The 26,309-nt window shown below is 39.1% G+C and overlaps 1 protein-coding gene across 7 annotated transcripts in view; it reads right to left on the reverse strand.

Annotated features, from left to right (window-relative positions):
- The window catches only part of LOC133523875 (JNK-interacting protein 3), a 47,636-nt gene that overhangs the window by 13,362 nt on the left and 7,965 nt on the right, over nt 1-26,309 (reverse strand). For 3 of the 7 annotated variants that reach the window (XM_061859648.1, XM_061860090.1, XM_061860014.1), the window contains exons 3-24: nt 22,536-22,683; nt 21,580-21,767; nt 19,538-19,688; nt 18,760-18,795; nt 17,660-17,677; nt 17,161-17,218; nt 16,326-16,485; nt 15,504-15,626; nt 14,659-14,783; nt 12,858-13,020; nt 10,094-10,242; nt 9,349-9,497; nt 8,221-8,372; nt 7,761-7,913; nt 6,760-6,861; nt 6,414-6,585; nt 5,674-5,857; nt 5,065-5,225; nt 4,212-4,372; nt 2,973-3,087; nt 2,089-2,226; nt 1,176-1,400 (exon numbers count right to left, since the gene is read on the reverse strand). In XM_061859648.1, the coding sequence (XP_061715632.1) occupies nt 1,176-1,400; nt 2,089-2,226; nt 2,973-3,087; nt 4,212-4,372; nt 5,065-5,225; nt 5,674-5,857; nt 6,414-6,585; nt 6,760-6,861; nt 7,761-7,913; nt 8,221-8,372; nt 9,349-9,497; nt 10,094-10,242; nt 12,858-13,020; nt 14,659-14,783; nt 15,504-15,626; nt 16,326-16,485; nt 17,161-17,218; nt 17,660-17,677; nt 18,760-18,795; nt 19,538-19,688; nt 21,580-21,767; nt 22,536-22,683 (3,031 nt within the window). The remainder of the gene's footprint in view (nt 1-1,175; nt 1,401-2,088; nt 2,227-2,972; nt 3,088-4,211; nt 4,373-5,064; nt 5,226-5,673; nt 5,858-6,413; nt 6,586-6,759; nt 6,862-7,760; nt 7,914-8,220; nt 8,373-9,348; nt 9,498-10,093; nt 10,243-12,857; nt 13,021-14,658; nt 14,784-15,503; nt 15,627-16,325; nt 16,486-17,160; nt 17,219-17,659; nt 17,678-18,759; nt 18,796-19,537; nt 19,689-21,579; nt 21,768-22,535; nt 22,684-26,309) is intronic. The other 4 variants (XM_061859775.1, XM_061859700.1, XM_061859854.1 and 1 more) reach the window with 4 other exon arrangements.

Below are 26,309 nucleotides of genomic sequence, written 5' to 3' on the forward strand. Positions count from 1 at the left end.
TACAAGCCCAAAATAATCTTTAGAACGCCAAGAACATCTAAAGTCGTCGTTACTAGTCGTGCCCATAGCGCCAAGGACAACTATAGGTGTTATGGCGGACGCTGTCAAAGTAACCTTCACACTTTCGAGTAAGCTCTATAGCATTAGCTCGATTGCGCCAGAACCTTGGCGTTGAGTGAGGTTTGTGTTTATGACATAAAAGCATTCAAAGGGTTAAATGTACCTTCAAGGTTTGTAGTCTAACAGGAAAACTCCAGATAAGGACCATTTAACTACACAGTATAATAAGGATGTGCAAAAACCACCTCATCACTCACAACTCTAGCAGTGGACAGTCCGTATGAATGAAAAGCAAAGCAACAACACTACACACAACCGAAGCACAAGCTAACCACGTTAACCGCGTTGCAAACTGGACCTTAAATAAATACAACTAACGTGCATATTGCTTGTTTTGAAATGTGATGGGAAATAATCAGAATTGAGAATCGAGATTGTCTACTAGGTATCGTGATTTAAAAGCGTCAACTATTTTGAGGAAATTTGAACTTTAAAGCTTTTTAGTAGCGATGCATCATATATGTTTAAAGTATAGGTATTTTTTTATTTCCTAGTGACTAAAATAGATAGGTCATTAGAAGATTATACTTCCGTTTTTTAGCATTAGTTAAAGGGTAACTCTTCACGGCTTTCTATTGAAAAACGCTTAAAAAAATTGTAACGATTACTTATTAAACCATAAGAATGTATAATCCTATATGCTATACAATCGTTACATATTTGCTGTAACTTATTTTTCTAAACTGTTTTTCAATAAAAATATAGAACTCAATTTTTTTACGCTAAAAGTACGAAGTATAGTAAACTTTAAGCTCGGTTTATATGGACACATCGCTACTGTATTGCAACTAGTCTAAATGAGAAAATTGCAAATAGAAATAAGAATAATATACCTATAAAACCGTGTAGTAGAAAGTATCGTCTTCTACACAATAAATTCATCGTAGAAACGACATAGATAGTTCCAACCATCATTGGCCATTAAATTTCTTAGACCCAATGCACACATTGATTAGTGTTAAGTGCGAGTTCGTACATTTGCTACAAAATGTATGAACTCGCAATCATTATGCAAATCGGGTCTTGAAAGTGTCAGTGAACCGGCAACCACTTACCTATTCTAAAATCGATGTAGCCCTCCCCGCCCGATATGACGAGCATGGGCGGGCCGCGGCGCGAGTCGGGCGAGCGCGAGGGCGACTCCGCCGCGCCGGGCACGGCCACGAAGAATGTGACGGCGTCGCGGTGCCCGTGGAACGAGAGCTGGGCGTGCGCCATGGAGCACCAGGGGATGGCGCCGGTGGGGGATGTGGAGCGGGCTCGTACTAGGGATGCGTGGCCTGGAGAGAATATGTTACGCATGCCGTTGTTTATAAACTTAAAAAATAACGTTTCACTCTAAAGCTGACACGGACACAGTGTAGTAGCAACCCAAGACGACACTTCCTGTCTAACCGCGGAGTGAAAGTGTGGAACAGTTTGGCCGAATCCGTAATCGGTGCACCCTCAGTGAACTCTTTTAAAAACAGACTGAATGAACCAAATTTTATAAACGGACAAGTGCAGGACATTGATGTGCACGTATCAGCTATAAGCTGCCTATGCATTCATAAATAATAATAATAAAAACTTCGGTGTAGGAAAAATAAAGAAATAAATATAATTGAATAGATATATAAAATAAATGACCGAGTCACATCTTTTTATTTAGCATTATTTCATGATTTTTCACATGAGACTAGATAAAATTTACCCAAAAACTCTCTTCGACCCAGACCTTTCAGGACATGCCCTGCTTCTTTTATAGTTGAATTACCTGTTTTAACTCGAAGAACGGGGTATTACTGCTTAACTCAGTTCAGCAGAAGAACAAATATATTCAACCAAATAAAAACGTAAATGCTTTGTCATATTAGACTTCAAACTTAGCAAAAGGCTATGGTATTACGGAAGTCCACAGACGTCCAGAGCTGATTCACCAGAGAGAAACCGGGACAAAAATGAACCGTCGAGTACACGGTGACTCACCCGGTAAGGGGCCGGCGGCCGGCGCGAGCTCGCGGCTGCCCTCCGACAGCGGCACGGATATGACCACGCCGTTGCTGGTGCCGATCCACAGCCGCCCTGAGCTGATGAGCAGCGCCGTGATACGGACCAGAGAGAAACCTGGACATAACATAACAGGTCTTCAATCAATCCTACATCTATTAAACAACGTAGAGGTTTTATAATAAAGGTCAATTGATTAACCGCCACAAGCATTTTTCATTTCACATTTTTTGTGAAGTTAATAAAATATCAGTGAGCGTGATTTCTGTAACTAATTGCACAATACACGGTGACTACTATAAACTTTCTTGGCACAAGTTTAAGAGATAATGCCAATTGAAAAAAAAAACACATTTTTATTGCTACTATAGGACGTAGTCTAAATATTCTCAAAATGACAAATAACACTTTAAATTAGTTCTTACGAAAATAAATACGAGATTAGATAAATAAATAAAAAATGATAAATCAAACAAAAACATTTTTTGGGGAAATTGACCTACTTAAACTAATTTTTCCCTTCCTTTGGCCTCGTGGTTAAAATCTTTAAGGTTTCTCGTAACACACCGCTGTACCCTGTATAGGGAGCGTGCATGAACTGTAGGAGGCAGCACAGGAGCCGTCATATTTTTGGCGCGAGGCGTAAATGTGATGTTTATTGTTCCGATGTGGCCCACAAGATGGCAGAACCTACTATGCACAAGAAAACACGTGACGTGTAAATGTACATGTTTATGGTTCCGGTTGAGGCCACCAGATGGCAGACCCTCCAACGCGCACGGTCCCTATATGTATAAATGACTTTTATGGTAACGCACAGTACAAAATAGTTACCCTTACTAACCCTTCTGGAAACAACTTACCTAGTTTGCCGGTGCCCAGCATTTTGCTAACGTATGGTTCGATGTCCACATCCTTCAGGTGTTGGTAGGTATGGGCGTGGTACAAGCGCAGAGTCGAGTCCATTTTTATTGACACCTGGCAAAATTTGTGAATGTCGATTACAAACTTATATTTGTATGTATGTGGTATTGACGTGGTATTCAGTTTTATAAAAGCATCGATCGTAGTGGATAAAAGCGCAAGCCTTCGAAGGACAGGGGCGACTAGAACTTGACGATAAGAGTGATGAGGGCTCTACCACCTGCAATCATCAATTACAATTTTGTCGGAGGGGTGCTCTAGCTGAAATACGCTATGTCAGCCGCCAGAGACCTCACAAACTTCGCTCTCACAAAACAGTACGAATCTACTAAACAGTCGAAACCAGCTAGTAATACATGGAAATCGTACCAAAAAAGAGGTGTTGCCTTACATTACATCAAATAAGGTAGTTGTGTTTTTTATATATGTTATTAATGATTAAATAGTAATGACAAATCCAAGTTTTCCACCTCGAAAACCCTTCGGATCATTGTGTGTATAATATACAGTACAGTGAGGGAACTTTTGTATATCTTTGATGGACCACGCTTGTCCTCTGAATCCACAGCACTTCTTTTGCACCCAGCGTATGTGGTAGCATTTCTTCGTCAACCTGATCAGGCAGGTCGAAATCATCATCTGATGGTGGATCATCAATGAATGGTTTTTCAATGTCGGCACACATCTCCGGTGTGGTATATTCTCGCAGGATTGACCATTGCTGTAGTTGCAAACAGCTGAGCATTTGAGTCCTGCTTCCCTGCAACCACAACTGCTTGCACAACCTTTTTTGCAGTTACAGTTGGTTCAAAATTTTGCAAATCTTTGAGAAGCCGTAGAAACTATTCGTCTCACTAAGACTATCAAGACTATTGCAAATTTAATCTTCTTGAAAGTGTGCATAGTGACTTTTGCCGTAACTCTGGTTCTCGGTGGTTTTTTTTTTTACAAAAACTGAAAAAGTCCTAAAATTGAATGGATTTTCATGTACTTTACGATGATGCTAAGGGCTTTCGAGGTCGAAAACTTGGATTTGTTATTACCATTTCATCACTACCAACATATTAAAAAACAGAACTACCTCATTTGATGTTAGGTAAAATGTACCAATTCCATGGACTATAGGACAAAATAACTAATACGTATAGATAGGTCAGCGCCCTGTTGACTGTACTCACCCACACGCCGTCCCCGTCCGCGGCCATCTGCCGCACCTGGCTCTCCTGGCGCGGGTGCGCGTCGAGCGAGTGCAGCGCCTGCCGGGAGCGCGGCTCGATCACGTGCACCTTGTTGCGGTACCCGCACCACACCGTGCACCCTACGGCACTTAGACAGCGTACTGTAACGAAGTTTAACATTAGAATTATCAAAAAAAAAACATCTAAAACAGCGGTCGACAACAGGTGTCCCGCGAACCTCCCTTGCTATTTTGTATGTAAGGGTGGTATTCCACCTGTCCAATTTCTTGGTTCAATGCGCATTACGTCTCACTCTCTCGTTAAGTAAAATGTGAGACGCTTATACATCAGGTCTACACCCCTCAAATTAACGGGCGCGCGCAGGACGCACATGCTCTAATCATTGTCAACAAATTATTAACAAACTGCGGCCCGCTTCAATTTCGTTAACTACTATTTGGCCCTTGGCTGCTAAAAGGTTGCCGACCGCTAATCTCAAACAGCGGTTCCTAACCTGGGGGTAATTACCTCCTAGTTTTACCCCGTAGGAGTAAAACTGGTATTTTACGGGGGTAATAAGCTCAATTAAATATAACAGAAATTAAACCTGTAAGAAAGAATATTGATATTTATTGGGAGTAGGGGTAAAATCGGGTTCCATAGTTAGCCATAGGGGTGGCAGAACTGAAAAGGTTAGGAACCACTGATCTAAAACATCTCACCATAAAATAAAGTACTGGAGCCAAAATCATTTTACGTGTATCATTGTTAATTTCATACACTGATTCTTATTTTATCTCCACCACAAATAGGGACGAAAACCTCCGAAACTTTCGTCGTCGTTCATTATTACCTGAACACTTGGGGTCGCCAAGTGTCATGAGCCAGTATTGCGTGAAGTCCCATTGTCCATCTGCTTGTCGCATAAATATGGCCACTGTGCCGTCCGCCAGGGCTACCATACAGCGCGACGCACACGCTACTATGGATAGGATGGCGTCGTTTAGTTTTACCCTGGAAATTAAATCATTGGATGGATACTTTGCTCGTTACTTATATGTATATCAATTACTGCTTTACGTAGTAGTTAACCATGATCCCATTACTTTTCCTGATTACAGGGTTGGTTGGTTGGTTGGTTGGCGAACGACAATTGGTTGCACCAAACCGTTTGTCAATGCCATAGTATAGTAGTTCGTTAAAATTTTCGTAGTAGCACAGAGTAAAATAACAGTACAGAAATCACACTAAACCGAAGTTTGACAGCGACTCAAGGACGAATCGTGATCTCCCTTTCTAATGTAAGGCACTATCCCTTTCGGCTATTTAGGGTTGTCAAGTTTCTCTAATATTATCGTATCTGTGGTTTGCGACCCAATAGAAACGTAAAATTTTGTTAACCCTAATAATTACTCGGTTCTAGAAAAGGACAGACATTATAGCTTAGCTGGAGCCATGTTACCTGGCGAGGCACTTGCTGTAGTTGCCCATGGCCGAGTGCACGTACAGGTGGCCGCTCTTGGTGCCGAGCCACATGGTGGCCATGACGGTGGACATCTTGCGGTCGGGCACGTCCGCGCGGCTCTCCGCGTTGGACTGCTCTTGGGCGAACGCGTCTACGCCCGGCTCGGGGGAGCCTAGGTGTTCTGAGGGCAATGTGAACATTTTAGTACATTACGATTCAAGTGCGAATTACCCATTCGCACGTGTATCGTCAACATTTTACAGTGCATGTAAAGAGCTAATTATCGGTGACATATCAAACATTCGTCCGCCATTTTGTAATTTCTGGGCAGGTGAGGCATTGAAGGCACAGACCTATTCGGCATTCAGCCACGATTGAAAATTATGTAAAAATATTTTAAACGCTGTTAAATTAATCAAATTAAATAATTTTAAAGATAAAATAATATATTAAATTATAAACGTCAGTATTTTAAAAGAAAAAAAAACATTTATGCTACTTAGTTTGTATGAATAAGTGACATAATTAAAGAAGGTTGTAACTCCCTAGGGAGTTATAGCTTTTTTTCACAATCCAAACTCCCGCGGGAACAAAATAGGCCTTTGTCCTTCAGCACACCCGCATGAAATAAGATCTTTTTCGAGCAAGTGTGATGAAAACTTTATAAACCATGTTCTTGAAACGCACGCCTCTTAAATTGAAATGAGTGTAAAATAATAATAGACATTGAACGTTACCATTGAGTATGTTACCATTGTGAACAGGCGTAGAGCTGAGCGGCGGACTGTCCGGCGCACCAGTATCTGGCTCCTCAACGTTTTTGACGGCGGACTCTTTGGGCGGCCCGGAGGGCGCCGGCTCCGGTTCGGCGACGGGCGTCGTTGGAGGCGTCAGGAGTGTTGCTTGCACCTATAATGCATTTACACTTGAAAAACGATCCAAGCCAAAACGCCCACAGTATTTTAATCCTTTAACGGTTGTCAGAAATTACACCAAATTGAATCATATATACTTTGAAATAAAGTTCAACAAAGGCTTGGAGTATTCAAACTATTTCCATATAAAAATGACTAATTCGTTTACCAGTCTAGTAGCACCGACGACGACCTCCTTCTCGCCGTTCTCGCCGACCGGCCCGTTGCTCTGGCTGTCCTGCGACTCGCTCTTGCCAGCACAGAATAGTGACTGCAACCAAACGATTACGTCTATAACTTATTTTTTTATATACTACGTCGATGGCAAAATTGTCGGAAATTAAGAATGTAGATAGACAAGTTTATAGTTATTTGTGCAACAAGAGAGGAAAGTTAGTTTTTCTTGCGAGTGTTGATATTGAGTCCCGAGTAAGCGAAAGATTCTATAATTTTTTAGTTATAATCTTGAGCGTAGCGAGGGACTCAAAAACACGAGATGTAAAATAACTTTACTCTCGTGTGACACATACAACTTTTCACCTCACCCGCGGTATCATGGTTTCGTTTTTATCACTTGTCATGTTATGCGTCACTTTCGCACTTACATACTTGTTAGAACGTGACAGGCATGGTGACAAATGACAAAAAGCCGACCATCTTAGCCCTACAGTAGTGAGAACATATTAAAGGTTAAAAAAATTCAACATCAACTAAAGCTTTTATTCCTGTATTCATGGCCTTCACTAAATTAAAAAGCTACTTTGTCTCACTCCCTAGAGTGAGGAAAGTCGCACTTTCCAAACTCCCTGGAGTGACGAAAGTAGGCTTATTCGAGCTGCTGACGTGAAAAATATATTTCGCGATTGGGGCCTTAGATGTTGACCGAAGAGCCATGAAAAGTGGTAATTTCCACTTTGGAAATATAATCGCGTCAAAACCCGGCTGTCGATGAGCTCCACAGCCAGAGTGACACTGCAACCAGAACGTTGATCCCATAAAGTTAGATATGGTGTCCGCGACGGCGCCTGGTACGGAGGTCTTGCACAGTAAGTGCTTGTCTCCTAGTGGGAAGTATTAGAATTACTAAAACAAAATGTGCACATCACACTATCACACATCCGCAGGGTTGTTGGCTCCTAAAATCTGTAATGTTTGTTTCAACTGTCTTACAGAGTGCCGCTTCTGTTCGCCCTCGCTCATGCGCTCCTCGTACTCGGTGTAGTCGTCCGCGACGGCGCCCGGTACGGAGGCCACACACAGTATGTGTTTGTCTCCTAGAGGGAAGGATTCTAGGACTTCCGCGGGGTTGTTGGCGTCAATGATCTGTAAATAAATAGAGTATTATATCAAAATGGGTAGCTTAATTGTTAATAGAGACATTTCTCAGTAACACAGCTCTAATAAGTAGGTAATCAACTTCTCTACGAGTATGTTGTGCCTTATTTTATGAATGCGCAGTACACATACAGCCAGGCCAATGTAGGGACGTAGCTTTTATCGCTTCCTCCCTCTAACACATAACAGCGTCCCTTAAGTTAGTCAACTCCAGCTGCCGGTTGATCTACTCCACTAGCTGCGAGAAATAACTCACAAGCCAGTGCGAAAAAGCGATAAGTTGCACATTGGTTACCATGACAACGCCTTTGTTCTGCGTGCTGGCACATATCCACACGAAGGAAGACAGGTTCTTCTCAGAGTGCTCGAGGCTGTGCGTTGACTGCAGTTGCCGGTTGATCTGTTCCACTTCGGGCGAGTGCAAAGACGCTTTGCTCATTTCTTCCGCTAATAACGAAAAAAATATGATCAAATGATACATCGAAGACTTTACAAGTGTTTATTTTGATAATAAAAATTAGGAAGATTGAAATGACCTTGCCATTTGATGTTAATAAATAAGGGGCTGTTGTGTGGCCCCCACAGACCACTTTAACTACTAACGCACATAAGACAATCGAGGTCGTGTGGTGACCTCCCGTGAAGCGTGAAGCGCTCTCGTACAAATTTACGATTACGACTGTACTGTACAATAAAATGAAGATTTACGGGTGGGCCTGGGTCATTGGAGTAGAATATGGTAAAAAAAGCGGCCAAGTGCGAGTCGGACTCGCCCATGAAGGGTTCCGTACCATTTACCTGACCTATTAAAAAAAAAACTACTTACTAGATCTCGTTCAAACCAATTTTCGGTGGAAGTTTGCATGCTAATGTACATCATAATTTTTTTTTAGTTTTTCATTCTCTTATTTTAGAAGTTACAGGGGGTAACACATTTTACCACTTTGGAAGTGTCTCTCGCGCAAACTATTAAGTTTAGAAAAAAAAAATAGAAACCTCAATATCATTTTTGAAGACCTAACCATAGATGCCCCATACGTATGATTTTGATGAAAAAAAAATTTGAGTTTCAGTTCTAAGTATGGGGAACCCCCAAAATTTATTGTTTTTTTATTATTATTTTGGTGTGAAAATCTTAATGCGGTTCACAGAATACATCTACTTACCAAGTTTAAACAGTATAGTTCTTATAGTTTCGGAAAAAAGTGGCTGTGACATACGGATGGACAGACAGACAGACATGACGAAACCATAAGTGTTCCGTTTTTTGCCATTTGGCTACGGAACCCTAAAAATACAACTTTTACAACCTATGTGACCTGCGTTTGGTAAACACTTCATAATGCGGTGTCTGTGTAGTCTGTGGCTAGCCGCCAAGCCCGCTACATATAAGAAAAACCGTATGCTATGTTTTGTAGCTCACCAAGACACAGCGTGTTGTCTTTGTCATCCTCTTTGGCGTAGAATACGCTTTCTCCAATCATGCAGCCACCATCAGGGGTACGCCCGCCATTCAGGTTCACTCCCGCAGCACATAGTAGAGTCATACGAGGCTCGCTTTCTGCTATCGGCCTAGAAAAAAATGCTATATTACACACTGCCTTTATGATAGTGTGTATAGTCGTATATTACAGAAAAGCCATCTTCCAGATGCATGTCACGTGTAATCTGCAGACTCGAAACTTTTGGTTGAAAACGACACTGTAAGCATTATGTGAAATGTGAGTTGATTATTTTTATAAGCTACGTAAAATATAGAAAACAAAATGTAATACGGCAATCAAAATAAATGATAAAACGGGTATAAAAATCATAGATAAAAAAAAAAAAAAAGAATACCACGGAACCCCGGGCCCTATCTACCCCTACACAAAGAGAATTAAAAAGACCAAGAGTGTATAACTAGAGTAACCGGAACACAATTTTTAACTCCTACGCTTACTCTGGTTATAATATTAGCTGAAAATCTTTGAGCATTAGACTTTTTGTTTGCCGCGACATCTATGGTCGAGTAGCAGTACTGAGAGTTCCGCTACTTGACGCTAGATGTAGACTAAGAAAATAATAGTATTTGGGTAACAAAACCGTTATGGAGTGAGCACTCTTGGTCTTCTTAATTCGCTTTGCCCTACACCATTTAGCCCCCAGGATCATAATAATTTACATACCTGCAGAACACCGGCACGGGCACTGGAACGCCGCCAGAGGAAAGGGACGCGCACGGGCTTGGCCCCTTCTGGCCCTGCCCCGTCTTGCCCGGGAGACTCCAACCGTACGCCTGCGTTCGGCCGTCCTCTTTGCGCACGTGAGCTCGTACCTGAGAGAAAACATAAATTTATTCCGATCCATCTTGTTGGTAGGGTTTAGTTATACATAATCATAATAATCATAATCAATTTATTAATAATAAAAATTACAGGTCACAGTAATTGCCTATATCTATAGGAACATAACTAACACATACATAGATGCATAAGTGTTGAAGTGAAGTATTATTTTAAGGATATGTCTCTGCGATTACCTGAGGTTGACATTTTTTATCATGCATCTTAGCAAATTATTAAAGGCATTTATGAATTTAACCTGATTTTATAGCCCGAGCCCTCTCGCACATGAGAGGAGGCCTGTGCCCAGCAGTGGGACGTATATAGGCTGAATTATTATTATTATTATTATGAATTTAACTATTTTCTTGGAACTATGATGAGTCAAAGGATATTTTGTAATGACTGTAGAAGACGACAATATTCAATTGAGTCTGATTCCAAAAGATGAATAACTTGAACAGCTACTTTTATTTTGTTCTGTTTTCTCACACATACCGTAGTTATTCACACGCACATATTTATACATACATACTCACACACATACCCTCACATAAACACTTTCACTTACACACAACATACTGAGACCTTTTAAAGTGTCTTAGTTCTTAGTTTGACAGTTAGTCATAAAAAAAATCTTATATATAATTTAACTTTAACAATAATATATTCTGTTAAAATAAGAACCGCACCATTTCGATACTTTTCTGAGATTCCCACGTTACAGGCTGAGCCCAGTGTGGGGATCAATGTACTACAATTTCTTGTAATGCCAAATTCTAAAAATAAATATATTCTTTAATTCTTTAAAACTTCATTTAATTGATTATCATTAGTATTTATTTACTTTATTGACATAATATTATAAAATTGAAACCACAACCATCATCTAAATCCATAGCGCAGGCTTCGTCAAAAGCATATAGGTACTAAACAGAATCCGCAACCAACTTCGTCCAATCTACATAACTGAATTTAATACATAATTGAAATTGTTTCTATTTTTGTAACGATGACATGTAATTCTCATAGTGCAAGTGTGAATAAAGGAATATTACTTATAAGCGCCTTGGGTTATTAGAATGTAAGCTTTTTGTGAATAAAATTGATTCTTCTTCTTCCTCGCGTTGTCCCGGCATTTTGCCACGGCTCATGGGAGCCTGGGGTCCGGTTGACAACTAATCCCAAGATTCGGCGTAGGCACTAGTTTTTACGAAAGCGACTGCCATCTGACCTCCCAACCCAAAGGGTAAACTAGGCCTTGTTGGGATTAGTCCGGTTTCCTCACGATGTTTTCCTTCACCGAAAAGCAACTGGTAAATATCACATGATATTTCGTACATAAGTTCCGAAAAACTCATTGGTACGAGCCGGGGTTTGAACCCGCGACCTTCGGATTGTAAATCGCACGCTCTTACCGCTAGGCCACCAGCGCTTTGTGAATAAAATTGATTAAATAAAGTAAAAATCAAAGACGTTTTTGCAAGGTACACGGATGGACAGTAACTCTTTAAATCATTTATTCATTTGCAAGAATGTAGTGCACAAAACAAGTACTTACAATATAAAAATGTCCAATACATTCTGCTTAACAAAGCATGCAAAGAAGGTTCGCTTAAACTAAAATTCACTAAATGACAAATATGTTTATGTAAGGAGATAATATTGTTACATCTATGTCTATTATTAGAATTCCAGAAAGAGGAAAAATAAAGTTAGTATTGTAGAATAAAGTAATATTGCAAAAGTCAATTATGAGAATGTCAAATTTTGAAGCACACAATAAAAATATTAAATACGGGTCTACAGTATGAGGTTCTTCAAAAAAGCAGTGTACAGATTTTTAAAGGATCGGCAACACGCATGTAACACCTCTGGAGTTGCAGGCGTCTATAGGCTACGGTGACTGCTTACCATCAGGCAGGCCGTATGCTTGTTTGCCACCGTCTTGGTATAGATAAATAATAATTTTCATTATAATTTATAACTATAATATTCATAAACGTGTACTAAAGTTACGATGCCGCTAATAATCGTTTGTCCCTTTCCGACGTGTTGCTATGATGGAAAGGGACAAACGATTATTAGTGGCATCGTAACTTTAGTACACGTTTATGAATAAGGGGTAACTCTTTCCTTTGCTTAAAGCTGATGTCAGCATGATATAAAATAATTCTGTCGAGTAACAGTAAATTTCAGTGCTTGTAGCATTTTGTAGAATGGTACTAGGTTCCCTTTATTAGTCCAACATAGGTTATTTGTGCAACAAGAGAGGAAGTAAAGTTAATTACATTTATTTACATTCATGAATGAAACGCATCATCATTATGACGAAAGCTTCTAGAAATATTCCTGTATTCATGGCCTTCACTAAACTAAAAAACTACTTTGTCTCACTGCCTGGAGAGATGAAAGTCGCACTTTCCTCACTCCCTGGAGTGACGATAGTAGGTTTGTTCGAGCTGCTGAGGTGAAAAGTATATTCTTAGGAATTAGAATATATAAGTGTCCATAAAAATGAAGCGCTAAAAAAATACGGCCAAATGTCGATAATAGAACGCTATTGACGCGTTGTAAAGTTATAGAAATAAGGGGATAGGGCACATACCTGGCGGAACTGCTCGCTGCGCTCGTGCCGCCGGTGGTGGTGGTCGGTGAGCTGCGTCTCAAGGAAGTCAGCCTGGGTGCGGGAGTGACGCATGCCGGACTGCGGCGCGGCAACCGCACGGAGGTGCGGCGTGGATAGAGGCCGCGCGGGCCGTTCCGTCCCGCTAGAACCGGGAATATGAACGGTTACGTGAATGGTCATAAAACGAGGATATGGAAGGTAACAGCCTACTCACACAACTCCTAGATACATTTTTTTTATTTTTTTATTTATAGCCACACACTTTACACTGCTGAGCAAAGACCTCCATCCTCGATCTCCGTCCATCTCGGTTTTAACAAAAATCATCAATAAATAAATAAACAGCATTTGGAACCATCTTAAATCGTGATCGTAAAGATGTGTACTAGTTAGGAAACATGCCTTTTCCTTATGATCATAAAAGTTTCGCATCCGTAATAACTAGTCAAACTGGAACGAGTGTTGTGAGCAATATTTGGCAACTTTGTCACGACAAATGATCACGATCATAAAACGCCACTGTTCATATAACATAGAAAATTGAGATCTTAATCTGTCTTATTATAAAAAGGATATGTTTATGAACGTGCTTAAATTGTATTAAGAATTATGCAACAGAAAATGTAATAACAAAACAATCGCCATGCAGTGATTCTATTATTCATTAAAAAAAATCAAGATCTGCGTAGCTAATAAAATATGTAATAATAATTCAGCTTGCAAATAAATCTTACAGGACTCTAGAGACTGTAGCTATTTTGTCCAAACAACAAATGATGTTCAGTAGGGCTAAGATGGTCGGCTCTTTATCATTTGTCACCATGCCTGTCACGGTCTAACAAGTATGTAAGCGCGAAAGTGACGGGTGATAAAAATAGAACCGCGCCGCCACGCAGTATTTTATTTTTTAGTAGATAAGCTAGTTTTTTAAAGAAAAGTTCGCATTGTGCATGACATTTCGTCATCAAATAATACTAAAGGAAGCTCGATTACGATCAAGGCGTGTATTGGCAATAGTCAGTATTTATTACGAAATTAATTTACTATTCGTGAGATGACATAGCATGCAAAAAAAAAATTATCAATCAGACCAGTGGAAGTGGATTTATCGATATAAAATAGCTGATGTTCTTCAAAATATTGAATCACACCTAAGGACACCAAATACATCTCTTAAACAAATCTCGATCAAAATCGGTTTATCAGTAGGCCGCTAAGATGCAACAGATACTTGTACTCGCCTGTATATTGTGTATCAGCACACTCGGTTCGGTGAGGGTATAAATACGATGCTTAAATGAGCCATGTATTTGTTTTTACGACCCCATTTATATATTTTGGATACATACGAGTTCGTTTATAAATGATTAACCATACCTACCTAAATATACAGGAATTATGACACTTATTATACGTGTGCAATTAAAATCCAGATGTATACTTAAATTCACTTAAAATTAGCAAAGCAACATAAATACGCGTAGCCAGTCAACTAAATCATGACATTTCAAATTAAAACTATAAAAATAATCGATTTTCCACTTTACACATAACGATCAATAATGAAATTCGCTTTTGCAAAAAGATGGATCAATCTTTAAAAGGCACTTAAACTTTGCGTGAGTAAACTCAAATCAGCTGCTGGTATACTAGGCAACAATAAATTTGACACATTAGAGGAAAAAACTAAGAACTAGTTTAATCTTATTTAATTTTTTAATTTTATGTAAAATGCTTCCTATAAGAGCAGTGAGTTGATAAATTTGACGTACGGCCTTACCTGAACAGGTTACTAAAAAACTTCCATATGCTCTGCTTATTCTTCTTGTCCATGGTGGAGTCCACGCGGCTCGCGCGCACCATCTCCGTCCAGCGGACGGCGTCTTGCAGCTCCATGAAACGTTCCTGGGCATAACGTTTTATTTCAGTCAGTTTTAGAGACGTCTGATCCCCATGAAGCTAATTAAGCAAACGGGTTCATTTTATACAGGTGCTTTAAGTTTTATCTTTAACATTAGAAATCCGCTCCGAAGTCACATTCTATAGACATGTCAGACCCTCATGTAACAGACTCAAATTTTCTAATTCTGGCTCTACAGGGTAGTGGTTCTGTTCTGTTCGGTGGTCTGTACTAAGTCCCCGTGATCCCACATGGACTTCGCCATTTTTTTTAAGTTAAAAGAACTGAATCGATAAAAAAATATCCATATCGAACTAGCCCTCACAATTGACGGTTAAACGAGGCTCGGTTGAGAAATACTACGTGTAGCATTTCGCAAATCCAGACAAACATACGAAAGGATTTTTGCCCAAGCTGAAACAGAGACTATAAAAACTTGTAAGTTTGATGAAACATTTTCACAGTTACTGTCCTTGGCAAATAATGATCCTTTTAACCAATACACAATATCAATTGTACTATTATTTTGTGGTATTTGACAGTCTCTTCCTTTTTACCCACCCGCTTTATTGGTGATAGTTTTCTGTATCATAACTTGAACTGATTCCTCTCCATAAGTACCCTGGCTACCTGACGCGCCTGAACTGCCTCTGCTGCGGCATGGGCACGTCGACTTCATCCTCATTTTCACCGCCCCCGATATTGCTGACCGTCTTGTATCATACCTTGTACTGGTTCCTCTCCATGAGCACCCTGGCCATCTCGACGCGGGTGAACCGCCTCCGCTGCGACATGGGCACGTCGGCTTCGTCTTCATTTTCGCCGCCTGCGCTGTTGCTGACCGTCTCCTGGTAACAAGTGAACGACCTATAACATTCGTACTGAACCCACAAACACGAAATTGCTGGTATGCCTATACATAGCATAGGGTAAGTTAATCATCAAATAGTTTCCAAAGAACTAGATTTTGGTACCTTAGCTGACGAAAACTCAGTGTTAGTTGAAATTTAGAGAGACTAGGTACTTGCATCTTTTGAAAACAAAATAGGATTAGTAAGGCTACCTTTATTCCAAGGCAGTAAGTAGTACTTTTTAGTGCCAATAATAGTTGCCTACTTCAATCACAATATATATAATACAGTACGTAAGCATACAGTCGCCATCAAATATATCGGCTAACGTGCTAAAAAAGAAACATTCATTTGAATAGATGCATTTTTTTTAATAGATGCCTTGTTCAGATATTTGTTAACACCTTGACCGCTCCGATATATCTGATGTCGACTGTACCAAAAATATAACAATTTTAATGACTAAGCATGTTTTCTGGCGTTAAGTTATTTAAAAAATGCTTATGTTACAGGTGCCGCGGATATTAATAAAATGCTTTGTATTTTTATGTACGTTGTGAAATAAATAGATTGGCTAAAAAGAAAAACAAAACACTTTAGGTACTGTAAACCTGGACAGGTGCCATTAATAAAGACAGAGTAACTTTATGGTTTTGTGGTCACTTACTCCTTTAGTTCCCCCGTATTCTAATTTACCTTCAAATGTCTTAACTCCTCCTCCAGCTGGGTGACTCTCTCCCTGAGCTTCTCTCTCGCCGCGCTGAGGTTCGCCACTTCCTCCCTGAGGATCTCCTGTTCGCCGGTCAGCTCATCTACTTTCACTATGAGATCGTCCTTGACTACGTTCAGCGCGTTCCTGGAGATTTCAAACAATACAAAATTTTAAATAACGTAAAATTTATGTTTAATAAAGTAAACAGTCAACGATCGCCATATCTGTTATGTTAGGAAAGTGATGTCCAATAGAAAGTGGAAATAATGTAAATAACTATGACAGTATTTGTTAGCATCAGGCGTATAACCTGAAAGTTTTACGATGGTTGTTATCATTGAAATATTAATGTTAACATGTATTTTTACTAGTTATTGGTATAGATAAAAGACTTAAGTATAAAAAACAAGATTAAGTCTACAGAATGAAGTAAGGTTTGTTTACATTATTTACAATTTTTATTTGACTTTACTTTACGTAACAGATCGCCGATCGTAGACATTTTTTAACCTACCAAGACTCGCCATCGTTCACATTAACCTTTCATATGTGTGGTGGTCAAAAATCGTGGGATTCAAACCTCGGTAGTGCCAAAACCGTGCTCGCAATAAATGCAAAACGATAATTAAAAATTCCATTATTTCTTGTATATTAGGTTTTACGAGGTTAAATGCTAAAGACCACGTATTGTGCCAGGCTTATCAATTAATATGTAATGATAAATAAGAAAAATATTCGCTAAAATTCAGCTAATATACAACACATTTCCATTCATAACGCTAACGAAAAACTGTGTTCTACTGAACTGAGATGACTTACTTTGTAGCGAGCAATTCGTTGTTCTCCAAGATTAGGTTCTCCACTTCTTTGCCCATTCCTGTGGAATAAACATTTTATCAAGCATGCTTTACAACATACATACGATTAACAGATTAACAAAGTCTAAATAGGTGTTTTAGTTGGATTAGTCAAAATAACTAAACAGCATATCCAAAAATACGAATATTTATCAACGATATGAAAAAAGTGGTTGAGTCCAAGCTAACTCTGAGTAGGCTCTGCAATGACAAAGTTTGGAGTGTCAGCAGAAATGCCAAAATATTATGAAAATATGACGTGAACAAGACAAATACAAATACACACAAAACGTAATCCTTAAAGAAACGTCTTCACGTGTTGTGTGCAAATAAGTTTGTCTGTTACGTCACTGACTGTACAGCAAGCTGCAATAGTGCATACCCACTTTATGAATGAAGTCCATTTATAAAGTGGGTATGCACTATTCCAGCTGTTTTCGATTGAAGAAAAGGTTACTTACCGAAGTAGTTGTCGTTAACTGCATGGCCACGGTTTGTTAGCATGAAATAAATGTACACGGATTAGTAACACTGCAGGCGGTATGCTTACATCGCAAGTTATTTGGTCATACAATATATTAATACGTTATTTTATTATATTTACAGTTTCAATTTTCGTATTATGTTTTACTACTTTAAATACAATCGAAACTACAAAAAGCTAACAATTTGTTATGTAGTTAGTGTAATTGTGTATAATTTTGTTTTACTTAGATAAATGTTTGTAAAGCACTTCCATATCCAGAGGATCTGTCTGGCCTTGTGGGTAGTGACCCTGCTCTTGAAGCCGATAGTCCCGGATTCAAATCCCGGTAAGGGCATTTATTTGTGTGATGAACACCGATATTTGTTCCTGAGTCATGGCTATGTATATAAGTATGTATTTATCTATATATGTATATATATCGTCGCCTAGTACCCATAGTACAAGCTTTGCTTAGTTTGGGGCCAGGTTGATATGTGTAAGTTTTTTCCCAAATATTTATTATTGCTAAATACAACTTGGCCACTTGGTATTAGAATTGATACGTCGTGCGCTGCCCGCAATACGGCTAGCAATGTGCCAAAGAGAATATTCATAACATTCAAAGTTCCCGTGGTGTTCCCAGTAATATCTGCACGTTAATTGCCAAACCATCTTAGTTAGTTTCGATTTTTATGACACGTGAAATAACCGCCAATAAGTAACTTAACTATTGATTGAGACAGTGCAGAACAATGAGTAATAATCCCTTATCTGAACGGAACCTTTCTAAGTGTAAACTTTTCATGAAAGTTTGCACAACTTGCACATTTCTAAATACGGCCATATCTCAATATTTATGATTTTTGGAGATTGTGGATGGATAATGTGTTTCGTGGACACTGACGACTCGCAAATATTCTTGCAACGACAAAGTCCAACGATGATGGTCAGTTAAGAATGCTGTTGTTAGTAATAATGTTACACGAGAATACACAGATTTTTCCTATTGTTTAACCAAGTGTTCAAGAATATCAACATGAATTATGTACAGTAGTACAATGCATTATAAATTTTATAATATTGGGAATAACTTACCGGAGGAAGCATATTCGCCAGGGTGCACCCAGCTTCCTGTTCGAAAATAAAAAAGAATATTAACAAAAAATATATCATACTGAACCACGACCATTGCAATATAACAGCTTGTCACCATCAGCAGGGCCTTAAAATCAATAATAGTTTCAAGACTTTTCAATACTTTAGCTGGATTTTCGGATTGTCTTAGTATAAACAAAAAAGGTTTTTAAATTACCCTGAAGTAATAGTGACGTATACGTATTTCATTAATATATTTTCTGAGCCATTGAACATGTCAAAACCAAAGTGTAGGATTAGACAATAAATGTTACCCCAGTTACCCGTTCAGCGATGCTCGCGTCGGTGTTGTGGAAGGACAGCTCGTGATACAGACTGTTACCGTTTCTCTTTTCGCCTGTAGTCTGCGATTTGCTGACAGAACGTGAAAGCCAAAGTGTAGGACTAGACAATATGCTACCCGTTATGTCAGCCCCGTCGTCGCCCTCCGCGATGCTAGCGTCGGTGTTGTGGAAGGACAGCTCGTGATACAGACTGTTACCGTTTCTCTTCTCGCCTGTAGTCTGCGATTTGCTGACGGAACGTCAAAGCCAAAGTGTAGGACTAGACAATATGTTACCCGTTATGTCAGCCCCGTCGTTGCCCTCCGCGATGCTAGCGTCGGTGTCGTGGAAGGACAGCTCGTGATACAGACTGTTACCGTTTCTCTTCTCGCCTGTAGTCTGCGATTTGCTGACAGAACGTGAAAGCCAAAGTGTAGGACTAGACAATATGTTACCCGTTATGTCAGCCCCGTCGTCGCCCTCCGCGATGCTAGCGTCGGTGTCGTGGAAGGACAGCTCTTGATACAGCGTGTTGCCGCTTCGCTTCTCGCTCTTGGTCTGCGATTTGCTGACGGACGACTGGTTCGGAGCAACTGGTGACGTCGCCTGTTAAAAATATAAATAGTGAGATGTATAAAACCATTATGATTTATAACGGTTTCTAGTTATTTTGCAACAACAATCGACGTGCTTCAATAGGATGATATTGGACAATAAATTAATTGCGCCTTTAGAATTAAAAAAAAAAACAGTAAGTCCAGTCACTACTGATACAAAAAGGCATATGCTTAATAAAAAATACCTGTTCATTTCATAAACGAGCTAACATTATTGCTTTTTTATTTTAGTTGCGTAAAAGTGTATTATATTATAAATAATTAGGTTACAATGTTCCCATGTTTCAATTCATTTACAATACATAACAAGGTGCTACTTAAACCTTCAAACAGCCACATAAAATTGGCGCTGGCACGAAAAACCGAACTTTCAAAATCGAATATGTCACAATGTGTCAATTAAACATGTCAATCAAACTCGCGATAAAATGCGATGCCAAGCTAAATGCACAATAATAATGCTACTATTTATTATGTGTAAACGCGTGTGCAGTTTGAAATGCTACCAGTGCTCATCGTACACTGACAAAGACTGCTTCCCTCAGAATTTAGACGAGAGATATTTGAAACAGTGCAATACCGGTGCCGTGTGTCGATTGATAAATCAAGCTCATTTCTTCGAATCCGACCAAGATGTGGCGATCGTGCGTGAGTGTGCGTATAAATACGTGAAGCCGTTGGGCTGTGAAGTGTCTCCGAAGCACTCAAACATATATTACTCAGAGGTGTGTGAATGCGAGGAGGATGGGTGCAATATAGGCCGAGGACTTGTTTGTGAAATGTGGACTGTCCTTTTGGGTTTCGCACATTTAATTTTAGTGTGGTGTTTAATTATGAAAATTTAATAATAAAGTATAATGTTTTTATTTGTGGGTTTTCCTCGTTTTTAACGCAATGGGGTTCGAGGTAGAACATTGTTTCAAACTAAAAACAGCTTATTTTTGGATTAAGATTAGATTCATATAGGCCTCCCTTTACTATTTTGACGTAGTTAATAATAATGCACTAATACCGTAATTAGCTAAACTATATGATGACTGATAACAGTGATAACATAATCTGTGTGTTTTGAGGTGACGCCGTCCTATTACAATTTGTTTCGTTACATTATTTTAAGATTTTTTTTTTGTGGGCGGTAACTTTTACGCGCGAATAGTTGTTTAATTTTTCTATGACAAACTGAACACATTCCATATTAAGCTAAAATTATTCCGTATTTTTTTTAAAGTCGCTTAGTTTTCATGCCAAGTGCTACGTAAAGTATGGAGCTTATAGGGATATGGATGCCGTGTATGCGTCCTTCCCGCCTCGTTTGTACAAAGTTCGCGTGGTCACAGTTTATGACAACTGTGAAAATCTGAGTGCATAAAGATACCTTTTTCTGATTAGTATTACATTCTCTGATATACATGATTGATCCACTCCTTGCTGGAAAATACAAGTTACAATATTGAGGTCGTCATTTTGTATAAAGTACAGTCAGCGTCAAATACTTTGTGGCAACCAAAGTAAACAAATAGTTCGGTACACCATATATTTAGTATGGTGTACCGAACTATTTGGCCACTTTGACTGCTACAAAGTATTTGACGCTAACTGTACCAACATTAAAATTTCACCGTTGAAACGTTTGGACATCAAGAACACCTAAAGTTGTGCCCAGTGCGCCAAGAACTCATTATAATTTAACTAAACTAAAAATAAATAAACAAACAAACTAAACTAAACTTTATATTTTCAGAATGTTTTAAGTCAGGTTTACTCCTATATTGCCTTGCTGACGCCCAGGGGTTTTCGCGTATAAATAACTCATTCACATTTTTGAATATGACGTGTGACATTCGAGGAAGTATTAAAGTGATGGTTAGGATAACAGTTACCTGGCTCTGTTGCGTGACGGGGTCGGTCTGGTGGGCCCTCTCTACGGTCCGCACGGCGGCCAGCTCGGAGCCGATGGTCGGCGACGGTGGTGACGACGACAGGCTGACGGGGCTGCCCGGGATGCTCTCGGTTTGTTCCACTATGTGCACGGAGCCTTCTAGCGACGCGAAGCCAAACGATATGGGACCTAGAGCAAATTATCCCGTAAAACGGTTACTAGTTCAATATAATGCATAACGTTTCTACAATACATAATTAGGTGGAGAACATTTTTTAATTCTAAATTTACTTCTTAGACACCTTTTTTAAAATTTTGGAGGGTTGGTAGAGGATTCAAGTAATCGTTAAATAGCTTGTGGATTTGGTAATTTAGGCCAAATTAAAGTTATAATTTTTGTTTAAGTTAATCTGACAATTATTTGTACGCATGTCCTTAATCTGACGATCACAATTTCGACGCCCGATTTTCACATTGTAACCGTCAGATTAAGAAAATGCCTACAAATAATTGACAGATTTAGTAATAGCACAGTTAATATTTATTTTGAACTTTGCAAAACAATCTGCTTAACGATGTGTTGAACCATCAACCAACGGATCAACATCGACGGCTACTGCTCATATCTTAATCTAACACGCTCGCTAATCAGTACAAAAATCCCCTGTTGAGCTTTCCAACGAGCGGACGTGCTCATATTCGGAGGATGTCTGTATCGGTAAATACCAGTAGCTTGTATCGCGTTGTGCTGTCAGGGGTATCTTGGAGCTTAATTGAGTTGGTTAACTTCAAACTCAGATAAATCCCACTGTCAGATTTTGCGATTTTGTTATTAAGAAAAGGTAATAGGGTAGATATTTCCTTAGAGGGTCGAATTGATTTATCAGAGTTAGAAGTTAAGCGACACAATTTTCGAAATAGCTTCCTTTATCCTATAAGGGAAGGCACAGGTCTCACCACTGGACCTGCCGACGGGGTTGAGGCCGAGCCGGCCGCGGACCTCGCTGCGCTCGCTGGCGGTGCTAAGCAGCAACTTGGTCCGCTCCATGTAGTCCATATGCGTCTTGAACAGCTCGGTGTAACGCTCGTGCAGTTTTGCGTATTCCTGGAAGAAGAACAATGATATAGTACAATTTAACCTTTTAACCGCCGTACACTGATATATAAGACAAACAATCTCCAGCTCTATTCGCCGTAGTCTGATAAATAAGACAAAACTTCGTGTAACTTCGTACCGGCGGCGACACGAGCACGCTCCATGAAAAATTTTAAGCGGTTAAAAGGCTAATGCAGAAAAGAAATGCAAAAATATTATAATATAAATGTACATTTAGTAATTAATTAAATAAAACTCATATCTTGTACGCTTAAGCAAAATGTGATAACTTGTTTATGAGGCATGAAGCGGCGCAGAATAGGGCAAAGTGGCGTTCTCTTGTATCAGAGACCAAGATCCTTTTTGGGTCACCGAGCCAGTAAGGTGAGTAGGTATCAAAATAGTGATACAATGCCACAAACGCAACAAATGCGTCATAAATCACAAATTCGTCTTTATTGCAATTTTTGTATTACATTTACATTACACAATTTTTGAAAATTCATACTAATAACTCCAAAACTCAGTTTCGATCAGAGTAGAACTTCACGTTCCTTAACTATATAAAACTAATAATGACAACATGAAATAAAATGGTCCTTACTCGCATTTCCTTTCGTTTTCGTGTCACATTATCAAATATTTAACATCTCTTACAAGTACTTGTTGTGTCTTATTCCTTGCAGGTATATTTTCCACCAACTCTGTATTACTTGCTGAGCGTAGGCTAGCACTTTTATATTCATTACGGTGGCAGTTTCAGGTCAACACCTTGGAGGATTACATACTCGTAAGATTGTGTGCGACCAGACATACTGGCCGTTTGTGAAACGATTTTCTACGTTATTTGTATTACTCTTAGAGGGAACTAGCAACCCGGTCTTCGGTCGGGTTACACAAAACCTTAACAAATAATACGCCTAAACCATCCTCAAGTATCTCTTTATTGAAAGGCGAAAAGCGCATGAAAATCCGGGTTTACATTTTGAGTTCATCGCGAACAACATACATCAGACAGACGCGGCGGGGTGACTTCGTGTTATAAGGTGTAATAAAGAGGAGTACGTTTATAGAAACATTTACCAACAATTTAAGGTAAACATCTTAATATTTGACAGCATACTTCTAATATTCAACGGGCCGTTAGACACCTCTGTTGGTTGGAATTATGATTGAATATGACAACTATTGGAACAGTGTCCAGCACGGGGACATTTAAATGAAATAGGGTTCGAAACGGTTCGTTTCCATATAACTAAAGTTTTAAACCTTTTGAATGTTTTCATATAAGTAAAACTCTTTAGAGTCACTGGAGTGAAACTACTATGAAAACATAATAAAGGTTATTATTTAGTAATTATTTTTCTTGTTACTCTTCAATACAGTTGCGGAAAAAATTCCAGCAATTCGAAAATTTCTCGGAAAGCTCTGGAAAATTTCATAGGAAACAAAGTAAACTTTCATTTAGGGATGGTGAATCTCGATTCCCATTAAAATATGAGAAGTTTCCGAAATATTACCATGTGCAAAATTCGCAAGCTTGGAAAGTTTCCAACGGGACATCAGAGGGGCTACCGCGAACACACAAGTTCGCAAATTGCGGACATCTTTCTTTTTTACTCCAATTAAGGCGTAATTAGAGTGACAGAGAAAGATGCACGCAATTCGCGAACTTTGGTGTTCGCGATAGGACCTCAGTACTCTACAATCACGTTACTTGAAAGTGGACCTTCCTTCCGTATTTCTGTTAGTACTTCCTATACAAGTGCGGTCACAGAGAAGTGCAAATACATGTCGATACATTTACTTTCCCTCCAATTCCGTTGACGTGTGTGTGACATTTTCTATCGGCCACGGTGTGTTGATGACAATTAAATTACATAGCGTTAGCGTATAGACCTGACAGTAATATATGACACCGGTGTGATGTTATAATATTCAATTTGCTTTCTATGGCAATATGCAACGCTCACGCATATTACAGTAGGCAGGTGTAACAATTTAATTTTTAGATATATGTTGCTCAGGGCATGGTCTATAGAACATATTTTTAAAATTGCAAACGTATACATACAATTACGTCACTCTACACTGCTCAACTTTACATGATTTATCCAATACAATATGTGTGCAAAAAGCCATAGGAACAACATTATGTTAAAAAAATGTCAAGTCAGTCCTTAAAGATGGGGGTTCTCTGTACGTCACTGTCTACGGCGTAATCGGAAACGTCAGTTGATTCATCGAATTGCAGGGAAAAATACGAACTGCCTTTAATTTTTTCTATTACTTGTTGACGAATATCATCGGCTATGTCGCTTATTCTCCGTTGTATGGTGTTATCTGAGAGAGGTATTGTTTTAGATTATTAGCTTCTTTTTCACCTATCATTATTTCTACCATATCCACGGCCGCCGGCAAAATGAGACTTTGGCAATTGTATGAGGTTTCCCAGCTTTACCCACACGAATTGCAACACGGTAGCTAGCTAAAAGGGCTTTCTCATTGCCATTATATACCTGAAAAAAGAAATAAAATAATCTCTGATAGAATAAAACCGACTTCACTAAACAGTTAGAAATGCTTGGTTTTGATAAAAACTAAAAATCGCTATACGTATGCTTATAAGAGTTGAGTAGTTCCATCATCAGAAATCGAGCTTGACAAATATGTGACTTGAAAACCAAATTTGTTCAACAAACAAAAAAGAGGTACAGACGAAATAAAACGAGACAACATGACACTACAACAGTCTTTTAGGTACAGACGCATAGGGAATGAATTGAGTGACAACTTTATTTATTTACGAACTACGTATTTTACGTATTCGTACTAAATATAACTAAAACTTGTACTTACCTGCACTAAATTAGCTTTTTGCTGCTGAAGTGCCATTATTTTTCGTTCAAAAAAATCCAATGGTTTGTCTTTGAAATGTTCGTGTTTACTCGTAAGATGCCGCAGGAGTTTAGATGGCTTCATACTTTCACGCGATAACTCTTCACAGCAAATAGCACATTTTGGTTTATCGTCCATAACACAAAAACCGTATTTTAAATAGTCATCGTCATATTTCCTATTTTTTTTCTTTTTAGGCTCACTTCTATATGTCCCAGACGTAGAAATATTGTTATTTACTTACTTAATTATATCGAAGTCCCTTAGCTACGAATTTATGCTCCCGTGATAAAAAAATAATGGGTAAGTTTTGGAAAAAAATCTACCTTCCTATAAAAAAAAATAGGGTGCGTTCCAAAACGCATATGTAACTGAGTGTATGATAGAAAGGTACGTTCCAAATTTGTTATAGGTACTATATTTTGTCGTAGAAACGGGGTTGGGGGGTAGCGAAAAAATTTCAGTGGTCATAAAGGGCCGTGACACCATAAAGTTTGAAAAACACTGGTCTACGCAGTTCAGCTACAATCGAACGATAATCCGGTTCGATGTACTACTAATCCGCCGTGAGCCTCGCATCGACGCTCCGTCTAATAACAGTACGTATTCGAACCCTAACTTTTGCCCATGGACACCCGCCATACCAGAGAGTTTGCAACTTGGTTTATAAAGTAGCAAGTTAGACAATACAAAGAGATTAGGCTATAATCATTAGAAGCTGAAAATGGCACTTCTGG

This window comes from Cydia pomonella, chromosome 1 (assembly GCF_033807575.1).
Source record: "Cydia pomonella isolate Wapato2018A chromosome 1, ilCydPomo1, whole genome shotgun sequence".
NCBI classification, from domain to species: domain Eukaryota; kingdom Metazoa; phylum Arthropoda; class Insecta; order Lepidoptera; family Tortricidae; genus Cydia; species Cydia pomonella.